The sequence below is a fragment of the Brassica rapa genome, chromosome A07, assembly GCF_000309985.2.
Source record: "Brassica rapa cultivar Chiifu-401-42 chromosome A07, CAAS_Brap_v3.01, whole genome shotgun sequence".
NCBI lineage: Eukaryota > Viridiplantae > Streptophyta > Magnoliopsida > Brassicales > Brassicaceae > Brassica > Brassica rapa.
In genome coordinates this window covers 7972849-7996205 of record NC_024801.2, presented here as the reverse complement: position 1 = coordinate 7996205, position 23357 = coordinate 7972849, and the positions used below count along the sequence as shown (strand labels likewise).

The following is a 23357-nucleotide window of genomic DNA, read 5'->3' as shown; positions in this document are numbered from 1 at the left end:
ATTTCTAGTTTGTTTCATGTTTGGGTTTAAGACATGGTTATTTGATTCTTACATTACTCTTATTGTTATAGAATTATCGCTTTGCTACTATTTTATTGTTTTACGAATTAATTTTAGGAAATAAATCACATAGGATGGATACCCTAAACCCTAAAATACCCTAAACCCTAAATTAGCTATGATTCATACCCTAAAACCTAAATTAACTATGATTCATACCCTAAACCCTAAATTAGCTATGATTCATACCCTAAAACCTAAATTAACTATGATTCATACCCTAAACCCTAAACTAGCTAGGATTCATATCATAAACTTTAAAATAGATAGGGTTCAAATACAATACCCTAAATCATATAAAGAATGAATAAGAATTTTTTGTTTAAAAATTAAGAATTAAGTATAGTAACATGACGATTTTATAGATTATTAAGTTATAGTTATAGAAATTAGTATTTTCAAATTTTGTTTTCATATAGTTCTCAGATGTCGATTTTAGTGTATTAGGGTGTAGTATTTTAGCAGCCAATATAAGGGTTATAGAGTATAACCGTTTATGGTTTATACCCACTAGGCCCACCCGAAAGTTCTTAAAACCCGACCCTAAACCCGGATCCTCACACCCCCCTACACGTGATTTTCTTTTCATTTGTCGAAACTTAAGAAAATAAAGTTGAGAGAAAAGGGGATTAGGGTTCTTTGTCTGTGAATCCTGTGAATCTCGAAACAAAATCACAATGAGAAGTTCGTCGACTTCTTCTGCTCGTTTTCCTCGAATCTCTAATCATGGTGTGCCTACAAAATGTTGGTGTGGCGAGGGTATAACAACTTTTGGTTCATCGACGGCGGAGAATAGGTATCGACGATTCTACAGATGCCAAATCGCAAGAGATGTAAGTCCATGTTTCGATTTCGTGTTGCAGTAAAAACCATACTGACTGATTTTTGGTTTCCTTTACGATAGAGAAAAACTGAGAATCATATATTTAAATGGATTGATGAATCTTTGATTGACGAGATACGGATGGTAGATGCGAAACATGAGAGAGTTGCTCAAGAGATTACAAAGTTTGAAGAAAGGGTTATGGAAAAAGTGAAGTCTGAGATTGTTAGAGTTGAAGCTGATTTGTCGGAAAATCTCAAAGAGAAGGTGAACTTGGAGATTGCTAGAGTTGCACAGGGGACGAAACAGAAGCTAAAGATTGCGACGGTAGCTATGGTTGTTGTGGGAGCAATCGTAGGAATATGGACTTCTCTTACTGTCTGAGCAAGGTCCAGTGATTGGTTGCTTGTTGTCTGAGTTTGATTGGTTCAAAATAGCTTAAGTTTGCATTGTTGTTTTCATTATGATCGACTATAATACACCTGATGGTTTCTTGTTTACTTTCGGTTGCTGACTATTATCAGCTTCAGTTCACAATCTAATACTTATCGTTCGTTTTCTGTTGTTTCAAAGCTAGTAGCTTCAGTTAATTGCTTCAGTTCACAATCTTCTTGTATGAGTTTATTGGGTAGGAAAGAGATTTGTTGCAGTAAATTGCAGTAAAAATACAAGAGAGATAACAAGATGTCTAATATCCATAACGAAGAACAATAAAATCCAAAACCAAGCAAAACAAGTAAATCAAGTAACCAACACCATAATGAATAACAAGCTAATCAAAACCAAGAAAATCCAAAACAATGAACTGGCTAAATAGCTCTGTCACATGTAGCTTTGTTATGATTCTCTTCATCTGTAATGTGTGACCACATTATTCAACAAATGGTGGATGCAAATTCCATGTTGAGAAAGAGAATACATATTCTCTATTACCTTACAAAGTGAGGCATTTCTGTCTGACACAAAAGCTAGAGAATGCTCGTCCGCAACAACAACCTTTAGCTGTCTCATAAACAAATCCCATGAACGATCATTTTCTGAGTCCACAACCGCAAACACAACAAGATACAAGTTAGAGTTTCCATCTAAAGCTGTCGCAGCAAGTTATACCCTTTTGTATTTGCTCTTCAAAAATGTCTCATCAACAACAAGAACTTGGCGCATGGCTGTCTGAAAACCTCGTACTGATTGGCCAAACGAAATGAATATAAATCTGAATCTACCATCAACATCGGTTTCATAAAACGTATGCGTTCCTGGATTAGCTTCTCTCAGCATGTGCAAGTACTTTTGAATTTTTCCAAAACTCTTCTCCATAATACCTTTAACCATGCCAATTGCAAACTTCGAGCATCCCATGCTAAGGACTTAGATATCTCGCATCCATGTTCCATCGTCATAATTTGTATGACATCATTAGTTTTGGGACCTTCTTTCACACCATCATACCTATGAATTATTAGACCGCCAATTGTTTTTGCAGAAGCTGTCCGACCACCATTATTTATACTCGACGCAGCACATGTATGATCCATCGCATATTTTTTGATGATGAAATATGTGAAACCTGATAACCCCTCAGCCCGGACACTCCATTTGCAATGGTTGTCAATGCATCGGATGTACCAAAGTTTTCTGTCAGATTTCACAACTTTGTAATCGAAGTTATGCTTCTTTGCTGACATTTCTAAAGCTACTTTCAACATGGTTTTGTTTTGAAACGTTGGACCCCTCTTCACAACATCCATCAAAGAAAACCGAACACTTTTTCCACTATCATCTTCTTTTGCACTTATGGCGAGAACATCATCTTCTTCATAGCCGTTTGAGTTACAATTATCTTCAACATCCTTGCTTGATTCAGGTGAACTAACAGTGTCATCTCAAGGAGGAAACGAGGTATGTTCACCTTGCTCTCTGAAAGGCGAGTTAGATTTCTCAATATCAACCCCAATGTTGCCGTTGTTTCCACTGATAGGTGAAGTATACACATACAACCTTGTAGAAACTTTTCCACATACATATGTAAGAAATTTTTTAACTTGCCGATCACTGTCAATGATAATTGGGGAACAGTCTGTTGAACTGATTAACTCCATAGGTAAGTAGCTTAACTCAAGCCCGACAAGGTTTTGGTCAATTCCAAAATCTTTAAAAGCCATATACACCTTAGGTCTTCAAAGGAACTTGTCAATTCCATGTACAGTACTCTACATCGTTTGTTCTTATCAACCGCAAATCCCCATCCTTTAAGGGGATCAAACTTTCACAACCCACAAGAAGCATAGATATGCATCTTTTTCAACAAGAAATTCAAAATTTTTGGATGAAAAAAAAAATAAAAATCGTCTCACCAAGAAGAAGACGACGATATTTTTTAAAAAATTTAACTTGGAAAAAATAAAATTTTAGGAAAATAGATTTAGAATATATTCTCTTAACAGGTTTTGGAGATATTTAAGGAAAATATACAATTCAAAATTCGTAGAAGATACATTACGTTGTCCGTAGAATGAAGGAATTTGGTAGATTATGGAATCATATTATCGCAGAGTCATGAGACATGGCAGATCTTGTGATTTCGCCTTTATAGATATATTGGAATTAATTAGTTAATCAAATCTACCGTAGTTCAGAAATAAAAGAAATGGTAGTCGATTATTCCACCTTGTCTACTGTAGTTCAGAAATAAAAGAAATGGTAGTCGTTTAATTCTACCATGTTAGAATTATAACAAATGCTTGATTTAACGTTCTGCTAGTTGCAGATATTCATGTACTTAACCGAATATGCAATCTACATCCTCGTAGACACTATATTATGTTTTCTGCCATCGGTAGACCAAAATATGAAATTGTGATCCACAAATATTTATTCAACCAAAGTATTTTTCATATGTTTATCTCTTGTTTATATGCATTTTGTATATTTTTCCATACTTTTCTGATTCTTATAATAATTGATTTGATATTTTAAAGTTGATCAGGGGTATCTAAGTCCAAATCTGACCAAAAAGAGATTTATGGCAAAGGGACAATGTACTTGTTTTTCTATTCCGTTTTGGCAATTTTTTCATTAAAATATTGTTTATTATATTATAATGTATGGTATATATCTTGACTTCAATATAAAAGCTAACAAAATTTAAACCTGATGTTGATATGCCTTAAATCTAGATGTTATATCTAGGCGATGGATGTTAGATCACATACATCATACCGACTCGGTTGCATCAATAGTGTTGCATCAAGTTATTATGTATGTTACATCTGATCGTGGGCTTATGCCCATGAGTTTGTATAGTCTAGGGTTTTAGATGCGAGATGCTACTATATATATCTTGTATTCGAAGTAATCCTAAACTTGCACATTGTAAGTCTCTCTTTGCCTGTGAGCGTAACCCTAGGGGTGAACCACGTTAACTATTTGTGTCGTCGTTACTTTTTTTTTATTCATCTGTTTCCGCATATGTTCCTTCTCACGCCCGTTACAACAAACTGGTATCAGAGCTAGGTTCGGGGCTGGTGATCTGGTGAGATGATGTTTGCAATAATCGCAAAGATCGACAAGTTTGATGGGAGAAATAGCTTCAGTCTTTGGCAGATCAAGATGCAGGCGTTGCTGAAGCAACAAAGCATCTCGGGACCATAGTCAGAGAAGAAATCTGAAGCATCTGATTTGGAGGCTCTGGAAGAGATGGCGTTTTCAACAATTTTGTTGTGTCTAGCAGACGAGATTATCATCGAAGTGTCGGATGAGAAAACGACTGCTAGTTTGTGACAGAAGTTGGAGAGTTTGTACATGACAAAATCTCTGACGAACAAGCTACTTCTGAAGCAACGCCTCTTCGCCTTGCGTATGCAAGAAGGTATTAAGCTTCGCGACTATCTTGACAAGCTAAATTCGATAATACGGGAGCTGCGTAACATCGATGTTAAGGTGGAGGATGAAGACGCGGCAATAATCCTATTGGTATCTCTGGTAAACTCCTTCGAGAACTTCGTGCAATCGTTCATTGTTGGCAAAGATACAGTAAAACTGGAAGAAGCTAGGTCGGCGCTTCATAGTCGGGAATTGCGCCATAAGGCATCCAGCTCAAAAACATACAATCAAGCATCAGGGTTGTTTGTCAGTGGTGTGAAGGGACATGAGAAAATAAGGACTTCGAAAGATAGGCAGTCGTTTCCAAGAAGTCCTAAAGCATCTGATATTTGCAACTACTGCAAAGAGAAGGGACATTGGAAGTCAGGCTGTCCCAAGATGAGGGAGCAGCAGTTTGGGTCTGCTGCAGTAGCTGAGGATGAAACCAAGTCTGACGACGACATCGCTCTTGTTGTGCACGGACACACACACTCTTCTAATGTACGGGTTCTTGATACGGAAGCATCCTACCATATGACACCGAGGAGAGAGTGGTTTTCAGAGTACACATAGATACTTGACAGCAAGATTAAGATGGCAAACGAATTTGTCTGCAAGATTGATATGATCGGTTCAATCAAGCTCATGACACATGATGGTAGATTCTGCACATTGAACAAGGTTAGGCATGTTCATCAATGACGAAGAATTTGATATCCGTGAGTCTTCTGGACAGCAGAGGGTTCAATTCTTCGGGTGGCGATGGAGTTTTGAATGTCTACAGAGGTTCTGATGTGATTCTGAAGGGTTTCATGAACGATACTCTTTATTTTCTGAAGGGTACAACGGTTACTGGTTCAGAAAATGTTGCATCACCAGAGAGCCCAGAGGAAGATATGACTAAGCTATGGCATATTAGGCTTGGACATATGGATGAGCGTGGGATGCAACAACTGTCGCAGCAAGATCTGCTTCATTTTGATATTGGTTTGGAACTCTGCTCGGAAGAATTCAAACAGTTATGTAAGAATGCAACATCTGCCAAGCATCTTACAGACATGGGAACACCACAGTGGGATGGTGTTGCAAAATGGATAAACCAGATAATGCTAGAGAGAGCGATGTGCATGCTCTCGAGTGCTGGTTTGGAGAAGCGGTTTTGGGCTGAAGTAGTTAACACGGCTTGCTACTTGATAAACCTCGGTTCCCACACAGGCATCGAGTGTAGGATATCTTCTAAGGTGTGGCCAGGTAGATCTGCTGAATATTCACTTTTAAAAGTGTTTATGGGCTACGGTGATGGAGTCAAGGGATACATGGTCTGGTCTCCATCAGAAAACCGAGTGGTTCTAAGCAGGAATGTTGTCTTCGATGAAACATATATGGTTAGAAGCTCAGGGTCCAGTTCAGAAGCAGAAAATGGTAGCACTGATAAACAGGTTGATACGCCCTAAATCGGGAAGGATCACTTTAGCTGGATGTTGGATATGATCCGAGAAGGCAAACAATACTTCTGGAACTGAGATGGATTGAAAGGATCATCAAGAGATGCGAAAAGGCTCTTGATATACCCACGATCTAAGGCTAACCACCCAAGAAAGAACGAATGTGTTGGCTAACCACCAAACAACACACAAAGATGAATTGGCTGACCACCAAATCAACAAGCCGATTCACACCAATGAACTAGCTAAAGAATTCTCTCTCTCACTCAGAGAAGAAACGAAATAAACTCAAAAACATAGACTGATTTTATTCATAGAATAGTTTACATATTTTTTACTAGATGTGGTCAAAGAAAGGCATAATTATTTGTGAGAATCACACATCTAGGAAATGAGAAATTTGACTAGAAAATAATAAATGAGTCAAAGTTAATGAGTTTGAGGTGGACTGGAGACCTTTCGACTACTGTCCAGGTTCATTCTGGTCGTTCTGGTCCATGGTGGTAAGGATCAAGACGTGGACTGGACGATCCGTACGGCCCAAATTCGCGAGAACTGAAGATCACCTGATTTGCAAATTGCATAACTCCCACATCTGAACTCCGTGTGATCTGATTCTTCTTCAAAGAGCTCTGTAATTGAGTTGACCATATTCCCAAAGTAATTTCATGCGTAGAAGCCCCGTGGTTTGGAAGATATGAGTCAAACAATGAACTTATATCATTATTGTTTTCCATGATCAAGCCATGCATGTCTGTTTTGTCTGGTGCGCCACTCAAGGGCACATCACAGGTGGAGCTGCAAGATGATCATGAAGTGATCGATATGCAGGAACTCACAAAAAATCAAGAGGAGCGTGTAGAAGATGTTCAGTTGGAGCCTACGAAGACTCAACGGCTTGATACTACAGAGCGTAGCATCGCGAAGGATCAACCAAGAAGGGTTGATGTTAGGCCACCAGAGAGATAATGCTTCAAAATACATAGGTTTGGATCTTGATTGTAATCATCGTTGTCGATAAATTGTTGCTTTGTTCTTATCATTTTGGTGTGTATTTGGAAATATTTCACATGATTGGAAGTTTCCAGTGTTGGTGTTTTTGTTTGCGACAATTTTGGTGTGGTTTCAAAATACATAGGGTTTGATTGACCTGACTATACGCAACACGCAAGAGTTCCTAAGACCATGATTAAGAATCATGAGTTAAAAATCCCAAATTAAGACCATGTTCTAATTCCTATACGACAATTTTGGTCATGGTTTCAAAAGGCCAATAAAACCCCTTCAAAGATATGGACTAGACCATGGTACAAGGAAAAGATAAACGAGGTGGTCGAAACCGTGGATACCATCCAATTCCCTATTGATTTGTTTTTTCCTTCTCTTATTTCAGTAAGTTTATGTATCATAAGTTTTTCACTAAAATAGTATGTGTACAGTGTACTTACGGTTATTTAGGGAAATATCAAATAAAAGTTACAACTAGACAAATAAATGTAACTAGGTGAATCGCCCGCACGCATGTGCAGACATTAACATTAATATTAAATTGATAATTACATATTTACAACTATATAATACTTATTTTACATGTATGTGGTTAATATGAAAGATTTGATGTTACATATTGATATTTATACTATGTTCATATGAACAAAGAATAAATTAGAACGTTTAGATTAAAAATTTCAGTGTTTCATATAAACAATATGAGTTATGGAAAATACAAAGTACTTTAAGTCTATAAAGTAGAGAAACCAGACCTTAAGACCAATGCTTCGAGTTCTGTCTAGATTAAGGTAAAACCCACACATCATATAAGATCATATTTCTCATGTCTTGAGCGCCAGATCATCATGAAGAGTGCTCTCGATTTTCTTAGCACCAACATATTTCCAGTCTATTGAAAGCACTGTCCCAATAAATTCCACCTGTTGATTGTGCAAAACTGCAAAAGAGTCAATCAAAATGCAAAAAACATTGTAATCTCCATGAGAGAAGAAAAACTAAATAGGAATATATATAGATAGATACTCACAAATAATATCCTCATCAAAATTAAAATATATCTCACGGAAGAACTTGTTCAAAGCAGCGTCTCCTTCAAGGTTATCATCATTCTATTCTTCTTCATTTCAGCTTCAAGCTTGTCATAGTCCTTTACTTTCTTGGAAAAAGGATAAGTCGGTATCATTGAAACCTCTGCACCATTACACAAACAAATAATATAAATTTTAAAATCTCAAGAGTCTGTGCTTCAAACTTCTCATCAGGTGAAACTAAATAATAAGAAAATAGAAAGTAGAAAACCTATTTAAGAAATTTGGGTCTCGCAAAACTAATGGTTGTTTGTCATGTTCAAGAGAGGCCCATGTGATTATCTCTGTTTTTAAAAGACTTTTCTTAATTTTGGTTGATATTACTTCATATCTGCACTTCACTACTGCTATCTGAATACACACTGCAAGGAAAAAAAAGTCAATACAATGTGTACAACTCAAAACATGGCATTGTTTGAGTTTAAAAGGACTGTTTGGTACTATCTTATAAAACGTATCATGTATAACTGATAAAGCGTATCCTTTAGATACATAACTCTTTGAACTATTTATAGGTTAAACATGATTATTTTGTTAGTTCAAAAAGTTAGAGTTCAAAAGGTTTAAAAGGACTGCTTGGTACTATCTAATAGAATGTATCCTTTAGATGTCAATTATCCAATTACATCTATAAACCAATTACCTTTTCCAATAATCTCGGTTTGAGATGATACGCTTTCTCTCTTGGAACATCAGTCACAATACTCAGATGCAAAATCACTAACATAATTGACACAATTTACATAGAAGTGTTTATCATGGAGGTGTGTTCTGAGAATGCATTATGCTTCAAACGATCACATTTAACACTAATCTTAAAACATCAAAAAAATATAATTGAGAAAAAACAAATATTTCACGCATAACCCCAATAAAAAAATCAGCCATGAAATATAAAAGAGAGATTTGAATTACCTGAGATTTATTATCATTGGTTTCATTATAACAACATAGATGATTTACGGTTTCCTTCTCTAAGCCTTGAGTCAGAAAAGAGGTAATTCTAACAAAAATATTTAAAAATGTAAACAATCCCCAAAAGATAACAAATTATATAATTGATAGGACAACGTCAATGAGTTTCAAAGTTTTTAAAAAGCTTTAAAATTACCTTTGGCTCTCAGACGTACCTGAAGAGGATCACGGATAATAAATAAATTGCACTTGATTAGTATACACATCTTATATTATATTCTTGCTAAGTGATTTAACTTCATAAAAAAAAAGAATTACCTTTTTCGAAAGGGATGATCAGTTCCTGGATAAACAGAATCGTCTCTTTTTGTTAGTTGAATCACTACTGATGCAAAAATATAGATATAGATACAACATGGAGAGAAAGAGAACAAAAATAAACGGAAAAGAAGAATCCCCCATAAAATTATCAGTAATGGTGTTCACGTCTATGAGTTACTTATTGATTATCATACACCTGCGCAAGATCACAAAAGTAGAATTTAAATTAGAACGATCAAAAACATATGAAAACTTAAAAGATAGATGCGTGAAACTAATGGGGAGTGGCGTGATATTTATATAGCAAATTAGTTTAAGTTTCTAAATGACTTAGCTTTCAAGAGAAACTATGAGATAGAATATCCTCTAATAAATTTTAATTCAGCTATGAGATAGAATATCCTCTAATAAATTTTTAAAAATATTTTGGTTATAATATATACATAATTTTGGTAACTCAAATATTGCTATATATATTTAAATATTAAATGCATGATATTAGGAAAGAAAATATCTCGTCAGTTGATTGCAAGTAGTTTTTGATCAAACAAATCTCACTATAAGGATTTAAATAATAGATAATAAAGAGAGAATAAGAAATTTTAACGTTAAAACCCCTCAACAAAGTTTGTTTTGGGTAAAAACTCTCAAACTAAGTATTTAACGAAAAACCCAGTAAACTAACTTTATTTAATGAATTAAACTCTAACAGGTCATAATTACCATTACTACCAGTAAATCTTTAGTTTAGGGGTTTCTACACTAAGTAAACATAGTTGAAGAATTTTACCATTAAAAATGAAAAAAAAAAATCAAAATATTGTAACAGGAAGAAAAAATTTCAAAATACATTTTATAAATTAATATATAAGCTTCTATAAATGACTTAGAACATTTTATAATAATTTAAAACATCTGATAAGCCAATATAAATAATTTTATAAATGTATTTATAATTTTATAAATGATTTATAAAGTATGCATTGAATTATTAGACATTAATAGTTATTATGATACTTTATATACAAATATAATTCTTTCTATACGAATATAAAATCATTATATCAATCAAATAAACATTTTTGTTTATTATTTTGTGTAATTTATAAATATACTAGTGTTCCTTCCCGTGCTATGCACGGGCAAAAATCTTTTTTTTTTATTTTGAATAATTTTATTATAAGTGTAAATTTAAATAAATTAGTAATCTTTAAATATATTATAATTATGGATAATATTGAAGTAAATCTGTTGAAACCTTTTTGGCAGTAATATCTGACAGTAATATCTAAATTTGTTTTTTAAAAAGATATGTTCATATCTTTAATCTCAACCGGGATTTGAAGGCTTTTCACCTTGTGTTAATAATGATAATGGCTGCACATGGGATGGGAGGGGGCGATACGTGCACATGGGTGTATTTTAAGTGACTTAATACTAATTAATGAAGGTTTAATGTGGTTGCAGATGGAAAAGCAGATGGCAAAGTTGAGAAAACAGAGGGATCTTGCTGAGTCCATGCTTGAAGATGAAGAAAATAGAAGGAGATGTCTAAGCGTCATCAAGAGGTAACTTGAAAAACATATATAAATAATAGTAATCGATTTATTAATCTTACGATTTATTTTCAACTTTCTTTGTTTTCATTAATTAGGTCTCTAATGAAAAGGGACTTTGGTGTGGACGGGGACTTTGAGAGAAAGCAGCAAGAGATTCTGGTGCTATGGCAAAGCTGTAACGTCTCTTTGGTGCGTAGAACATATTTTTTCCTGCTCTTCAAAGGAGATGAGGCTGATTCAGTCTACTTCAAAGGAGATGAGGCTGAGTTGAGCTAAGAATACTTTTGTTTATTAAAGATCGCTCCTCTCAAAGAAAAAAGACTCGGATGGAGGAGAAACCTTAACATTGTCTTCAAGGTTAGATACCTTTTTGGTGTTTTGTATATAGTGCTTTGGTATTCATATAAAAAAAAAATTTACAGAATGATGCAAAAAACATATTTAGAAATAGTACTGCATAATCAAGCATTATAGTAGAAAGTATTATGATACTGAATAGCTGTATTAACATTAAGAAATAAAACTGAACCATAAAACGTTGGTCTTAATATGAAGTTCAATGAGTTATTTAGAAAGATGAAGGAAGAGATTAAGAATGAATCTAGTGGACACATATATAAGCCTTGTTTGTTTGTGACACATATATAAGCCTTGTTTGTTTGTAATAAGTTCTTATACATTGAGTTTCGTAGCCTCGTTTCCAAAAGTCTCTAATACTTCATAGAATCTCATTTAATGGAATATTGATATATTTGATATATTTGAATATTGATAATAATTCTTAGTTTGTTTTATGAATGAAAGTTACTTGAAAATTACTTGAAAATTCAATACAATTGCACAACTAAAGATTAGTATCCAAGGTTTTAAAGACAGCATCCTCTGTACAAACTGAACTTAGATTAAATAGAAACAGAACCAACGAATTCTACCTGCTCAGACTCCTAAAGCTTAGCCTTTGTGCTTTCTTTCTTCATGTTCTCTACTTTTCTATCACTTTCTCCTTTAGCCTTTTAGATGTACCCTTACGCTTTGTTGATGATTCTTGAATTGCTTCATCATCAAAAATATTACTTCCTTGTCGTTTTGTGCTTGGAGTCATAGGAGAGCAAGGTGGTAAATCATTGTTATTGGCTTCTGAAGATGTATTTTTCCACCTGTAATAAATATACATTCAATATAGATTGTCATGTTATTTAAAGTATAAATGTTAATGAAAAAAATCGTATTGACTATTTAACCTGCATTGCAGAACATGTACGTGAACTTAAAGGGAAATCTGAATGTGTACCAACCTAAAATTTGTAAACACAGTTATGTTCCATAAAAAACATAGCATAAGTTCCATAAATAAAGTTCCATTGACTAAAACACAATGATGATATAGGTGCACTATTGATGGCGATGTTGAATGGCAAATCATCACCATTCACATAATCATTTAGTATGACTAAGTTCCATAAATAAATAGAGAAATATTGAAACATACCTCCATTCTCATATTATCTTGAAAATTATGGATCACATCAGGCGTATCACTGAGTTTGACAACGTTAAAACTTGGTTGTCTGAAATTTTTCTCCGTACCCTTTACACGGATAACCCAAACAATCTTTCTTCCTTCCAAACCCAATAGTTCTTGAGGAATTTCATCCTCACGGTTAAACTAAAAAAGAATGGAAGAACAACATGTCTGAGATTTTATTTTATATTCAGACCATTCATCATACTAACATGAAATAAATGAAGAATCAATGGGAAACACACCTGCACTTGTTGTTCAAGCAATTCATAAGCAGATTTATGAATGAGTTGTATAACTTCTCTATCAAATAATAGAAAAGATGTACTTCCAGTATGATCAGCTACTTTGACTTGCAGTTTGTACCTGATGTTAATATAATAAAAGTCCATAATAAATTTAGGAATATAAGAGTCTTGTTAAAAGTAAAATTTAATATTATATAGAACTTACTACTACCTTATACTTGTGATGGTTTCTTCCTTCTCGCAAGAGTCACATGCATATTTGTTGGCCTCAATTTCCTCAGTCACTGGGTTGAAATATGGTGTAGCTTTCCCACAACAGCCTTTGCACCCAACATAGAACCAAGGAATTGCCTTTTGAATTGCTAAGATAGATGCTAACATAACACAAGTACTTTCCTAAAGAAAAATGAAAACAAAATATATTTCAGTATGGCCAAGATGTATATAATAGTATATAACATATTTATTATTACCTCGATGCACATGAGCTGATCGATTGTTTTGAAGCAGCTTAATGGGAAATCATCAACGGTTACCACTTTATTTGAAGTGGGTTTTACCATTTGAGTAACCGTACATGGAGCCAAATTATCAGTGTTCACCATTCTGAAATTGATTTAAAAGTCTTAGTAAAAAATAAGAAGGTGAAGCAAAATATTTTTACAAAATATTCTGTTAAAGATTAGACATTACTCAAAACGGTTTCTACAAAATATTTTTAGATATCAAAGTGTATACACCTTTTCATCCACAAGGATAGCTTCCATCCCGAGAACAACTTCAGGTTTATTTTTGGAGTAGTAGTTCCATACCCGTGAGACCAACACTCGGATTTTCCATTCTTTTTTAGATGCATTGAGCTGGGAAAGAGGAGTATACTCCAGTGGCATCTTCAACCTACACTCTGCAGAAATAGAGAGTGGATGATGTATTAGATAAGAAGAAAAGAATTGTTCTAAGAATATTGATGGAAAGCAAAAACCTGTGGAGAGTGTTTTGGCTACGATGGTGAGGAAAAAAAAAAAGAGATGAAACGATGGTGGAAAAAAAGAAGGTGAAGCGGTGGTGATAAAGAGAATGGGAACAGGGAAAGCTATCGTGTGTTCAGTTGAGAATAATTAGGCTTAAAGGTTTGTGGGATAATTAGTGGGTAGTTATTCTATATTTATCTATTGTAATTGTTAATTTAATTTTATTGAGTTGGTATTTTATCTAACCGAGTTGGTATTTTATCTAACCTTTATTATATTAGTTTTAATACAATTACATTTGTATTTGATCCGTAGAAACCATTTTGTGTATACTATTCTTTGCAAAAACCAAAACACTCATAGTTTTTAATTTCCAACCATAACAAACCAGCATGTATTTAGGATTACTCTGTATATTTTCGTTAGTTGAAAAGTTTATATTTGTTGAAGTCAGATTTTTTTTTTATAGGTTTCCACTTTGTTTGCTATAAATAAATGAAAAATAAGTAAAATTTATCATGAAAAAAATATAGTTCAAATATAGAAATGATGAATCCTTTCTTCACTGTGTTTAAAAAAAACAATCCTTTCTTCATAAAAATTACGAATTTGACAAAATAATTTGCATCTACCAACAACCCATGAATTTAGAGAAGACAATCATTAAAACACGTTATTTAAAGTTAATTTAATTTGGTTGATTTAAGAATCAAAGCTAATGGCATGAGAGGGTAATTCTTTAGAAAAAGTTAGGATTATTTTAAATTTGTACTTCAGTTTTAATAGTTTAGATAGTACACATGGGCAAATGTAAGCTTTCATAAACACGTGAACCTCATATTACCTACAAAATAGACACACATGTATAAACTGAATGTAATCGTGTCACTTTATCGCTAACAATCTGAAAATTCTCACCTTTGAATATAGGTAGTTGTTGCTGAAGACAAATGAATATAAGAGATTTAAAATATCAAAGTATTAGCTGGTTGTAGAAATAATTGTGAGTAGAATAGATGCATTTATAGGAGATGAAGAAAATAGGAGAATTATATATATCAACGTAAACAAAAATTTATGAGGAAAATAAGGAAATTGTTAGTTTATATTTAAACTCCAGAAAAATAGGAGATGCAAGAAATTTTCAGAACTAACTTCTATAATTATTGCACACAGTTTTTTTTTTTTTAAATTGCTTCACATGATTGGGTCATTTAAAGTTGGTTATTTGTTTTATTTTCAAACTTCCAAATTTTGCAAACAATAACGTGTTTTGCTTTTTGTATTTTTCATTTAAAAAAAAAAAGAAGCTTTTCCACTTGTCATGTTAGGTTGGACGTGCGACTTGCGCTTTAGTATATAAGGGATATAAAAAAATTGATCGCATTATTACTCTTTCATAGTTTCAACAATTGGTTACCATAAATAATTATTTCTAATATTATGTAGATTATTTGGAAAGTGATAATTGAATTATCCTTTCCTTTTAGATATAATTATAATAAATAAAATTAAAAATCATCGGCTAATCAAATTATAACAATTTGAAGAGTTCATTTATGATCAACACGTAATAAAAAAAATCACTTATGTGACTTTTCAATCAATATATAGTAGGATTTATATTTTTATAAATAATTTATAATATTATATAAATAATTTTAAAACTCTGATAAATTTATTCTGTAAAAACGATAAATAATTTAAAAATCATATTAATAGACATGTTTGGATGTTGTATTATTTAAAATAGTTATTATATAATTATATTCAAATACAATTCATCAAGTAGAGTATAAAACTATTATAATTATCTTATATAAAAATTCGTTCATTATCGTTTATAGTTTATAAATATTAAAAGTAATAAATAAAACATTATTAATCTTTCTATAATTTTGAGAAATAGTTGTCATAAATTTTTATTTGTAGTATTTTTTAGATTATATGGCAAGTTTAAATTTTTAGATCTAATTTAAATAAATAAAAATTAAAAACAATCGACCAAACAAATTATAATAATTTTTTGAAATTTTAACTATGAGCGACACGTCACCATAAATCACTAAAGTGACTTCTCATTTAATATATAGAGTAATCTTTTTCATATCATAATTATAAGATCATAATAAATCGGCCTTAAAAAAAAAAAAAGACAAATAAATAATTATGGTAAAATTTAAAATGCGATAACCCTGACACAGAACCCAAACGGCCACACTGGATCATAGCTTCCTCCTCACTAGAACACAATCGCCGACGTCGATCGAAGTCTTGCTCCACCGCCGCTGGTACGATGTCAGCAGCCCTCCGTCGCATCATACTCCTCTCCTCCGTAAAGCGCGCCTGGAATCTACCTCCGCCTTGCCTTTCCTCCGCCGTGAGTCGCCTACCCATATCTTTCTCCTCCGTCTCATCTCCGCCTCAATCAAACCCGCCCCCTTCCCGGATCCGAACCCGGACTCCCCTCGAAACCCAATTCGAGACGTGGATCCAGAATCTGAAACCAGGCTTCACACACCCCGACGTGGTGGCGGCGTTGCGTGCCCAATCCGATCCGGATCTCGCCTACGACATATTCCGCTGGACAGCTCAGCAGCGAGGCTACAAGCACAACCACGAGGCTTACCACTCTATGATCAAGCAAGCAATCGCCGGAAAACGTAACAAGTTCGCCGAAACCCTAATCGACGAAGTCGTCGCCGGCGCTTGCGAGATGAGCGTTCCTCTCTACAACACCATCATCCGATTCTGCTGCGGCCGTAAGTTCCTTTTCAATCGAGCTTTCGATGTTTACAACAAGATGCTTCGATCAGATAATGACTCGAGACCTGACCTTGAGACCTTTACTTTGCTTCTGAGCTCACTGCTCAAGAGATTCAACAAGTTGAATGTCTGCTATGTGTATCTCCACGCCGTTAGATCGCTCACTAAGCAGATGAAGTCGAGCGGAGTGATTCCAGATACGTTTGTGTTGAACATGATTATTAAAGCGTATGCAAAGTGTCTTGAGGTTGATGAGGCTTTAAGGGTGTTCCGTGAGATGCCTCTCTACGGGTCCGAGCCCAATGCTTATACGTATGGTTACTTGACGAAAGGGCTTTGTGAGAAAGGAAGGGTGGAACAGGGTTTAGGGTTCTACAAGGAGATGAGAAGCAAGGGAATGGTTCCTAGTGGGAGTTGTTACATGGTTCTGATTTGTAGTCTTGCGATGGAAAGGAGATTGGACGAAGCGGTCGAGGTTGTGTTTGACATGTTGGCGAATTCTCTGTCTCCGGATATGTTGACTTATAATACGGCCTTGGCAGAGTTGTGCAGAGAGGGAAGAGGGAATGAAGCTCTTGAGCTGCTTGAGGAGTGGAAGAAAAGAGATCCCGTGATGGGCGAAAGGAACTATAGAACGTTGATGGATGAGGTGTATTTTATGAATAAGGGATGATCGGGTTATGTTCATCTGGAAGGCGATCAGATGAAAATAAAAGATGGGTTACAAATGATCCAAACTATGCGGGTTATGATCAAGTTTTGTATCTTCATGATTAGATACATTCAGGTTGATTGAAAGAATGAAGACTCGGCCATAGGGTAGACATATATTCTGTTGTTTCTAGGAAGACAAGGATTCAAGATCATGTCCTAAGAATGATGTCTGAGGTCTTATGACCATATTATATGTACGACTTTTTCTCTTCAAGAATACCAACATTCGCTCATCTTTATATAAAATAGTTCCATTATTTATGGACGCCCTTTAGTATTGTGATTTTGGCTGTTACAAAGCTGTCAAATTCTCATATTCACCAAGAGAAGAAATGCGTCTTTCAGGCAATTTACTAGATTCTTTGTGAACTTGTTTGGATTGATCCTATCGTAGCTTAATATTTGTGTAGTTATGTATATATAATCCACTTTTTGTATCCCATTTGTTTGCACAATGAAGCTTTAATCAGTTAGATTGTTGTGCACAATGTTAACGACTTATGTTTTGCTCCGTCTCTCTGCTCTGCTCATACGTTATATGTCCCGCCATTTGAAACACGTTATTCAAGAGTGACATAAAAATTCTGGATGTGATTGATTACGAATTTCATGGGCTATATGTTTAATGTGATGTAGATCCATTATACAGTATTCACTTCATTTTATCAACGCGACTGTCCTGAAAAAGATCTTCCGTAAGAAGACGACAATGAGCCATGCATCTTCCATGAAAGCTGCTGGAGTTTTGGTTCTGTTTTTCTGTATATTCTTTTCCATCAACCTTTTTTTAAGAAATTGAGGTTGAATAGATATGGTTGCTATCAATCCGATCTTAGTTGATCGTTTCGTTGTTTCTGATGATATTCTTCAGCATATGCGAAGAAGAAGACAGCTGATGTGACAGAGCAGCAAACTGGTGTCAGTCAAGGTATGCGAAACGCTCTTTTGGGTCTCTTCATTGGGATTAGATTTGTAATTCATTTGTTCCATTTTACAGTCCAAGCCTCATGAATGTGATCTCCAGGCTCACGAATGGGATAAGATCAAGGTCCACTATCAAATAGTAAATATTATTGTCAAAGCTTCTACAATTTGGTAACAACATCGTTCTCTATTGTTATTGCATTGGTTTTAAAACGCTCGCCTTTTTTGACTATATTCTATGTTGTTTGATTTTCTCTAATGATGGGATTACAGATACAATGATAATATGATGAGTATGTGTAGTGCACCAAGGGCCCAAGGAGATGCCTCAGGTCGGCGGAATGAACGACGACGACGACATGGACTTGGGTGAGGACGCATCGTTTCTCAAAGTGGGCGAGGAGAAGAGGATCCAACAAGGCTTGAAGAAGAAGCTTGTTAAGGAAGGTGAAGGATTCGAGACTCCTGATAAATTTAAGGCGATGAAGTTGAAGGTAAAAAATTGATTCCATTTAAAAGCTGCTCCAGATTTTGTCTATGTGAGGAAGAAGCTGAACTTGATCCATCTCTTTCAAACACTGGTACTTTGCTTGATGGACGATTCCAGCCGCGACAGACAGAGGAGGCACGCCTTTCAAATTCACTCTAGCTAGGACAAGGTGACTAGTGCATTGAATCTCTTATCTTTGAGGCCATTGTTTAGCTTACTGTATCTTGGATTTGAGATTATGCTAGTATCAAATGTGTAATATGGAGACTAGGTTTGGAAGATTTCAACTTGAAAACGAGTTCTCTGAATTATCAAGTTGAGATGTAGTAATTGTTGTTAAGCTCGAGTTCTCTGAATTATTGAGTTGAGATGCTATTGTTCATCTGTGTCATTGTTGGTCAGGTTATTGAAGGATGGGATATTGGTATCAAGACAATGAAGAAAGGAGAAAACACTCTGGGTATGAATGGTGACCAAGAAACGATGAGGAACAAATGTATTCTCTAATATTCCTTAAAAAAATCACCATTCATAAGGAATAATTTTTCTTTCACATTCCCTACCATTCCTTTTTTTTGTAGAGAAATAAAAAATAAATTAATTCTTTGTTAAATATGGGATGGAACAACCATTCCTCTTTATTCCTGCAATTCTATTCCTCTACGTTTCTTTCCTATTTGTTCCTGTTGTTTACTGAATGGTCACCGGTCGGACCCAGATCTGTTTTACTGTCCCTTCGGAGCTGGCGTATGGGGAATCTGGCTCTCTGCAAATGCCACACTTCAGTTTGATGTGGAGCTGCTCTCGTGGTCTAGTGTGAAGGACATATGCAAAGATGGCGGTGTCTTTAAGAAGATTCGAGAGAAGAGGGAAACCCCAAAGGATCTCGATGAAGTTCTTGGTGAGTATCCACTTTCTTTGTGGCTTACGTTAGAGATTGGTGTGCGCTTCCATTTCTTTAACCGTATGTTCCTGCGTATCTGTTTATTCAGTGAAGTATGAGGACGGTACGGTGGTTGGGAAATCTGATGGTGCAGAGTTTCACTGTTAAAGATGGTTAGTGCTTTGATTACTTCTGAGTAATGATGGGTATGTCAGATAGTGTATATTCCTTCTCTGACGTCCTTTGTCATTGATAGGTTATTTCTGTCCTGCGCTTGCTAAGGCTGTGAAGACCATGAAAAAGGCTGAAATGTAAGACAATTTTGATTCGATTGTAATTTTTTTTTTTTTTTTTAAATCTTGGTATGGAGTTCACCTCACACCTCTTGCTCCAACTTGCTTATAAATGAGGCAGATGGTTTTCGGGAGAAGGGCAAGCCAGCCTCTGGTGGGTGAAGGTTGCAGTTCCCCCAAATGCGACACTTGAGATCACTCTGGAGTTGGTTTCTTGGAAAATAGTTTCTGAAGTAACTGATGATAACAAGGTTATCAAGAAAATCTTGAAGGAAGGGGAAGGTTATGTGAGCATCCCAACGATGGGGCGGCCGTGAAATGTTTGCATTTCGAAATTCGGTGCATTCATCCAAAATCAGTTTCTTATGTCTTTTATCTGTTCCTTTCTGGCAGTGAAATTGATAGGGAAACTTCAAGATGGCACTGTATTCCCGAAGAAAGGTCACGGTGAAGGCGAGGAACCCTTTGAGTTCAAAACAAATGAAGGTAAACTACGGTTCTAAAAGTATCTTCAAAACTTTCTGTGGGATGCTCCGGACTTTATCGTTGTAACTCATTTCCTGGATGCTTAAACAGAGCAAGTGATCGATGGACTTGATAGAGCTGTGATGAAGATGAAGAAGCAAGCAAAAGCATTGAAAGTGGCTTGCAATCTGAATGATGCAGCCTGCAAACCGAAGTTGCAAGACTACAGGCAGGCTGAAAAGCTATGCACAAAGGTAAAACTATTTGGCTGTTAAGACTACATATGCTTTCTTTTAGAATTCAAAGCCTAGCTAGCTGAAACAAGGGGGTAGTAATGGAGAAATGGTTGTTTTGATATATTTAATAAGTGTTAGAACTGGAAAGCACCAATGTGAAAGCCCTCTACAGGAGAGCGCGAGCTTACATGGAGTTAGCTGATTTTGACTTGGCTGAGTTTGATGTCAAGAAGGCCCTTGAAATTGATCCCAACAACAGGTTTGTGTTTTTTCTTATACTACTAAGTGAGCATTATGCTAGAAGATAAAGGGAAGTTAAATTTAATTGGCATTTTGGATATTTTTTGTATCAAAATGATATAGGGAAGTGAAGGTGGAGCAGAGACGGTTGAAGGAGAAAATGAAGGAGTTCAACAAAAAGGAGGCCAAGTTTTACGGGAACATGTTTGCGAAGGTAAATGTAAGTATCTCTAGTTTTAGGTGAAACATGTTCGTTGATGCAGTTATAATGGATAACCAAATCATTTTTTTTTTGGGTGGGAATATGCAGAAGTGATAGCATCATGGCGGGAGAAGAATGGTCTACTGGCTTTGGATGTTTTTATCTTTCTTAATTTCGATTTTTAACTTGGGTTTTAGATAGACTTCTCGAGGTGTTGTTGTTCTCAAGATATTTGCCTGTACTTGCGTGAATCGATTAAATTCATCAGGCAAAAAGATGAGTCTTAAATGGACTAAGAATCTTTCTAGTTAAATAGTTTTAGTGGTATTTTTGTTTTGCAAAATTGCAACTTTTCTTGCAAAATATTTCAGGCTCCTTTTTCCCGTAACTCATCAACATGTTCTTACTAAGATAGTTTATGTGATGTGATGAAGCGCTTTTGTTCAAACCGTCCTATTTTAATTGCTGTGACCATTGAAGAATCACAAATGTCAGCGACTGAAGCTTAGTATTGTGCGTGGTGGTACGGTACGTCACCTCAAGGCACGCTCAGCTTCTTTTATTGTGGAATTTGGCAGTTTAATAAGCAATAATCATCATCGCTGGTTGCTTCCGATGATACTGGACGTTAAAATAGTTTACAATGGATGTGAATGGTAATCAAAGAATAACTTCGAGCTGATTCTTGATATTATGGAGGGCGTGCTTTACATCTTGTCTTCAACCAAAAATATCACAATGCAACAACTTTATTTGTTCGTGTTGGTTGGTGGGAAAGTTTATAACTTCACAGTCTTCACTATTCAGGATGGTGCCATAATCTGATAGAAAAAGAGGCAGTAGAAAAAATCTTCGCTATATGAAATATCTTGCTTCGCATAAATTGACAATTTATATACCTTGACGTACTATTTATTGCTAAGTGATATTCCGTTACTAATAGATAAATAAATATCTGAATAATGTTTTGGCCTAATAACCTAAGAACTCTCTCTTTCTTTCAATCAATGACGTTTAAAATGAATGGAGAGAATACAAGATTAGAAGTATTAGATGATGAAGATAGTGAAGATGATGAACACGAGTGAGAGAGAGAGTGTGTGTATCAGAATGTGTAAAAATGTTCTTACTCATTTTAACCGTATCTGTACAGTGTTAGTTCTACTTATATACAACATCTAATACCGGTTTAATCATATTTGTACATCCGGTTTAATAACGTTAATAAGAAGCAATAACCTCTAAGCCATAATTTCTCTACTTCTTCTATTTGATTGTGCATGAATCTCCTTTGTATTGGCTAACTCTTTTATATTTCTCTTGACAGCTTTCTTTTTTCTCAAACCGGTTTTTATATTTAGCCGAGTTCATCATCTCATGAGATGGCCCCGATGAAAGTTTGAAGTCCATCTCTAACCATCGTTACAATCATATCTAAGAGTTATAAATATCCACGCAGTTGTAGTTGTAGTAAACGAGACCATACTGTGTGTCCATATATTATTCTTTTGTGTCTCTTTCAATTTTACTAGTTCAAAGTTAAAATTTAGATTGAATTCGTAAGTTTTTAGTATATTTAGTCATCTCTTTCAATTAAAAGACTTTCCATGACTCAAAATTTTTAAATAACTAAAGGCAATTTAGAACTGATCTCAAATAGAAACATCAATTTCTCTCATATGATTAACAAGATGAACGCAGACAGAAAAAAAAAAAAGATTAACAAGATGAATATAGAGAAATTAAACATGATCAATCAAATTGACGTTGGTTTTACATATAGGAGAATTAAGAAGAAGAACAACGAACAATTAAGCGTAGGGATTAATTAGCAGAGAACATGTCACTGACGTAGCCACCAAGCAAAGGATCCATCGTCACTGACCTAATCTCCCATGTAGGATCAAACGCTTCCCATGGCATACTCTTGAGATCTTCCACCGAAACACCCAACTCCTCAAGTGACACGTGTCGAATACCCTTATTACTGCTATTATCAGTACTCTCACCGACAATCTCGTCCTCTCTAAAACCAATGAAATTATCACCGTGATGATTTGATGATGATAACTGGCTTTCGTAATCCTTGTTTGTATTTGTCTTCTTCTCCAGAAGACCAGTAGACGAAGAAGGAAAGGAGGAATCCACAGGAGTTACGATGTCTTTGACGTAGCCGCCAAGACTTGGAAGCGACACGTGGCCATATCCTAAACGATCTTGATTTACCTTGTTGTTACTAGTAACACTATCGCTGTAACCAAGCAAATTCTCATGATCACTTGAAGACAATGATCTCTTATCCTCCTTCGTCTTCGTCTCG

The 23357-nt window shown here is 35.1% G+C and overlaps 4 protein-coding genes and 1 pseudogene across 5 annotated transcripts; 4 read left to right on the top strand and 1 right to left on the bottom strand.

Annotated features, from left to right (window-relative positions):
- The first annotated feature begins 737 nt into the window (after positions 1-737).
- Positions 738-1267, top strand: LOC117126814 (uncharacterized protein At4g04775-like). Its single transcript, XM_033275933.1, has 2 exons — positions 738-893; positions 965-1267. Exons 1-2 carry the CDS (start codon positions 738-740, stop codon positions 1265-1267), a joined length of 459 nt encoding a protein of 152 aa, XP_033131824.1.
- Positions 1268-10662: 9395 nt separating this feature from the next.
- LOC103828855 lies at positions 10663-15248 on the bottom strand. Of its 2 annotated transcripts, XM_033276139.1 has the most exons (7): positions 13594-15184; positions 13327-13459; positions 13065-13249; positions 12851-12971; positions 12573-12749; positions 12325-12378; positions 10663-12240 (listed from the first exon to the last, which is right to left on the bottom strand). In XM_033276139.1, exons 1-7 carry the CDS (start codon positions 13707-13709, stop codon positions 12211-12213), a joined length of 816 nt encoding a protein of 271 aa, XP_033132030.1. In that variant the 5' UTR covers positions 13710-15184; the 3' UTR covers positions 10663-12210. The 2 variants fall into 2 exon arrangements, with proteins under 2 accessions (XP_033132030.1, XP_033132031.1); XM_033276140.1 differs by lacking the exon at positions 12325-12378 and having other exon boundaries at positions 13594-15248.
- LOC117126893 (kinesin-like protein KIN-7F) lies at positions 10908-11570 on the top strand. Its single transcript, XM_033276141.1, has 2 exons — positions 10908-11092; positions 11179-11570. The coding sequence occupies exons 1-2, from the start codon at positions 10908-10910 to the stop codon at positions 11357-11359; spliced, it is 366 nt and encodes a 121-aa protein (XP_033132032.1). The 3' UTR covers positions 11360-11570.
- A 606-nt stretch (positions 15249-15854) lies between the features above and the next one.
- Positions 15855-17581, top strand: LOC103828565 (pentatricopeptide repeat-containing protein At3g25210, mitochondrial). Its single transcript, XM_009104172.3, has one exon. It carries the CDS (start codon positions 16121-16123, stop codon positions 17261-17263), a length of 1143 nt encoding a protein of 380 aa, XP_009102420.1. The 5' UTR covers positions 15855-16120; the 3' UTR covers positions 17264-17581.
- Positions 17582-19222: 1641 nt separating this feature from the next.
- LOC103828854 lies at positions 19223-21427 on the top strand (annotated as a pseudogene).
- Positions 21428-23357: the final 1930 nt, after the last annotated feature.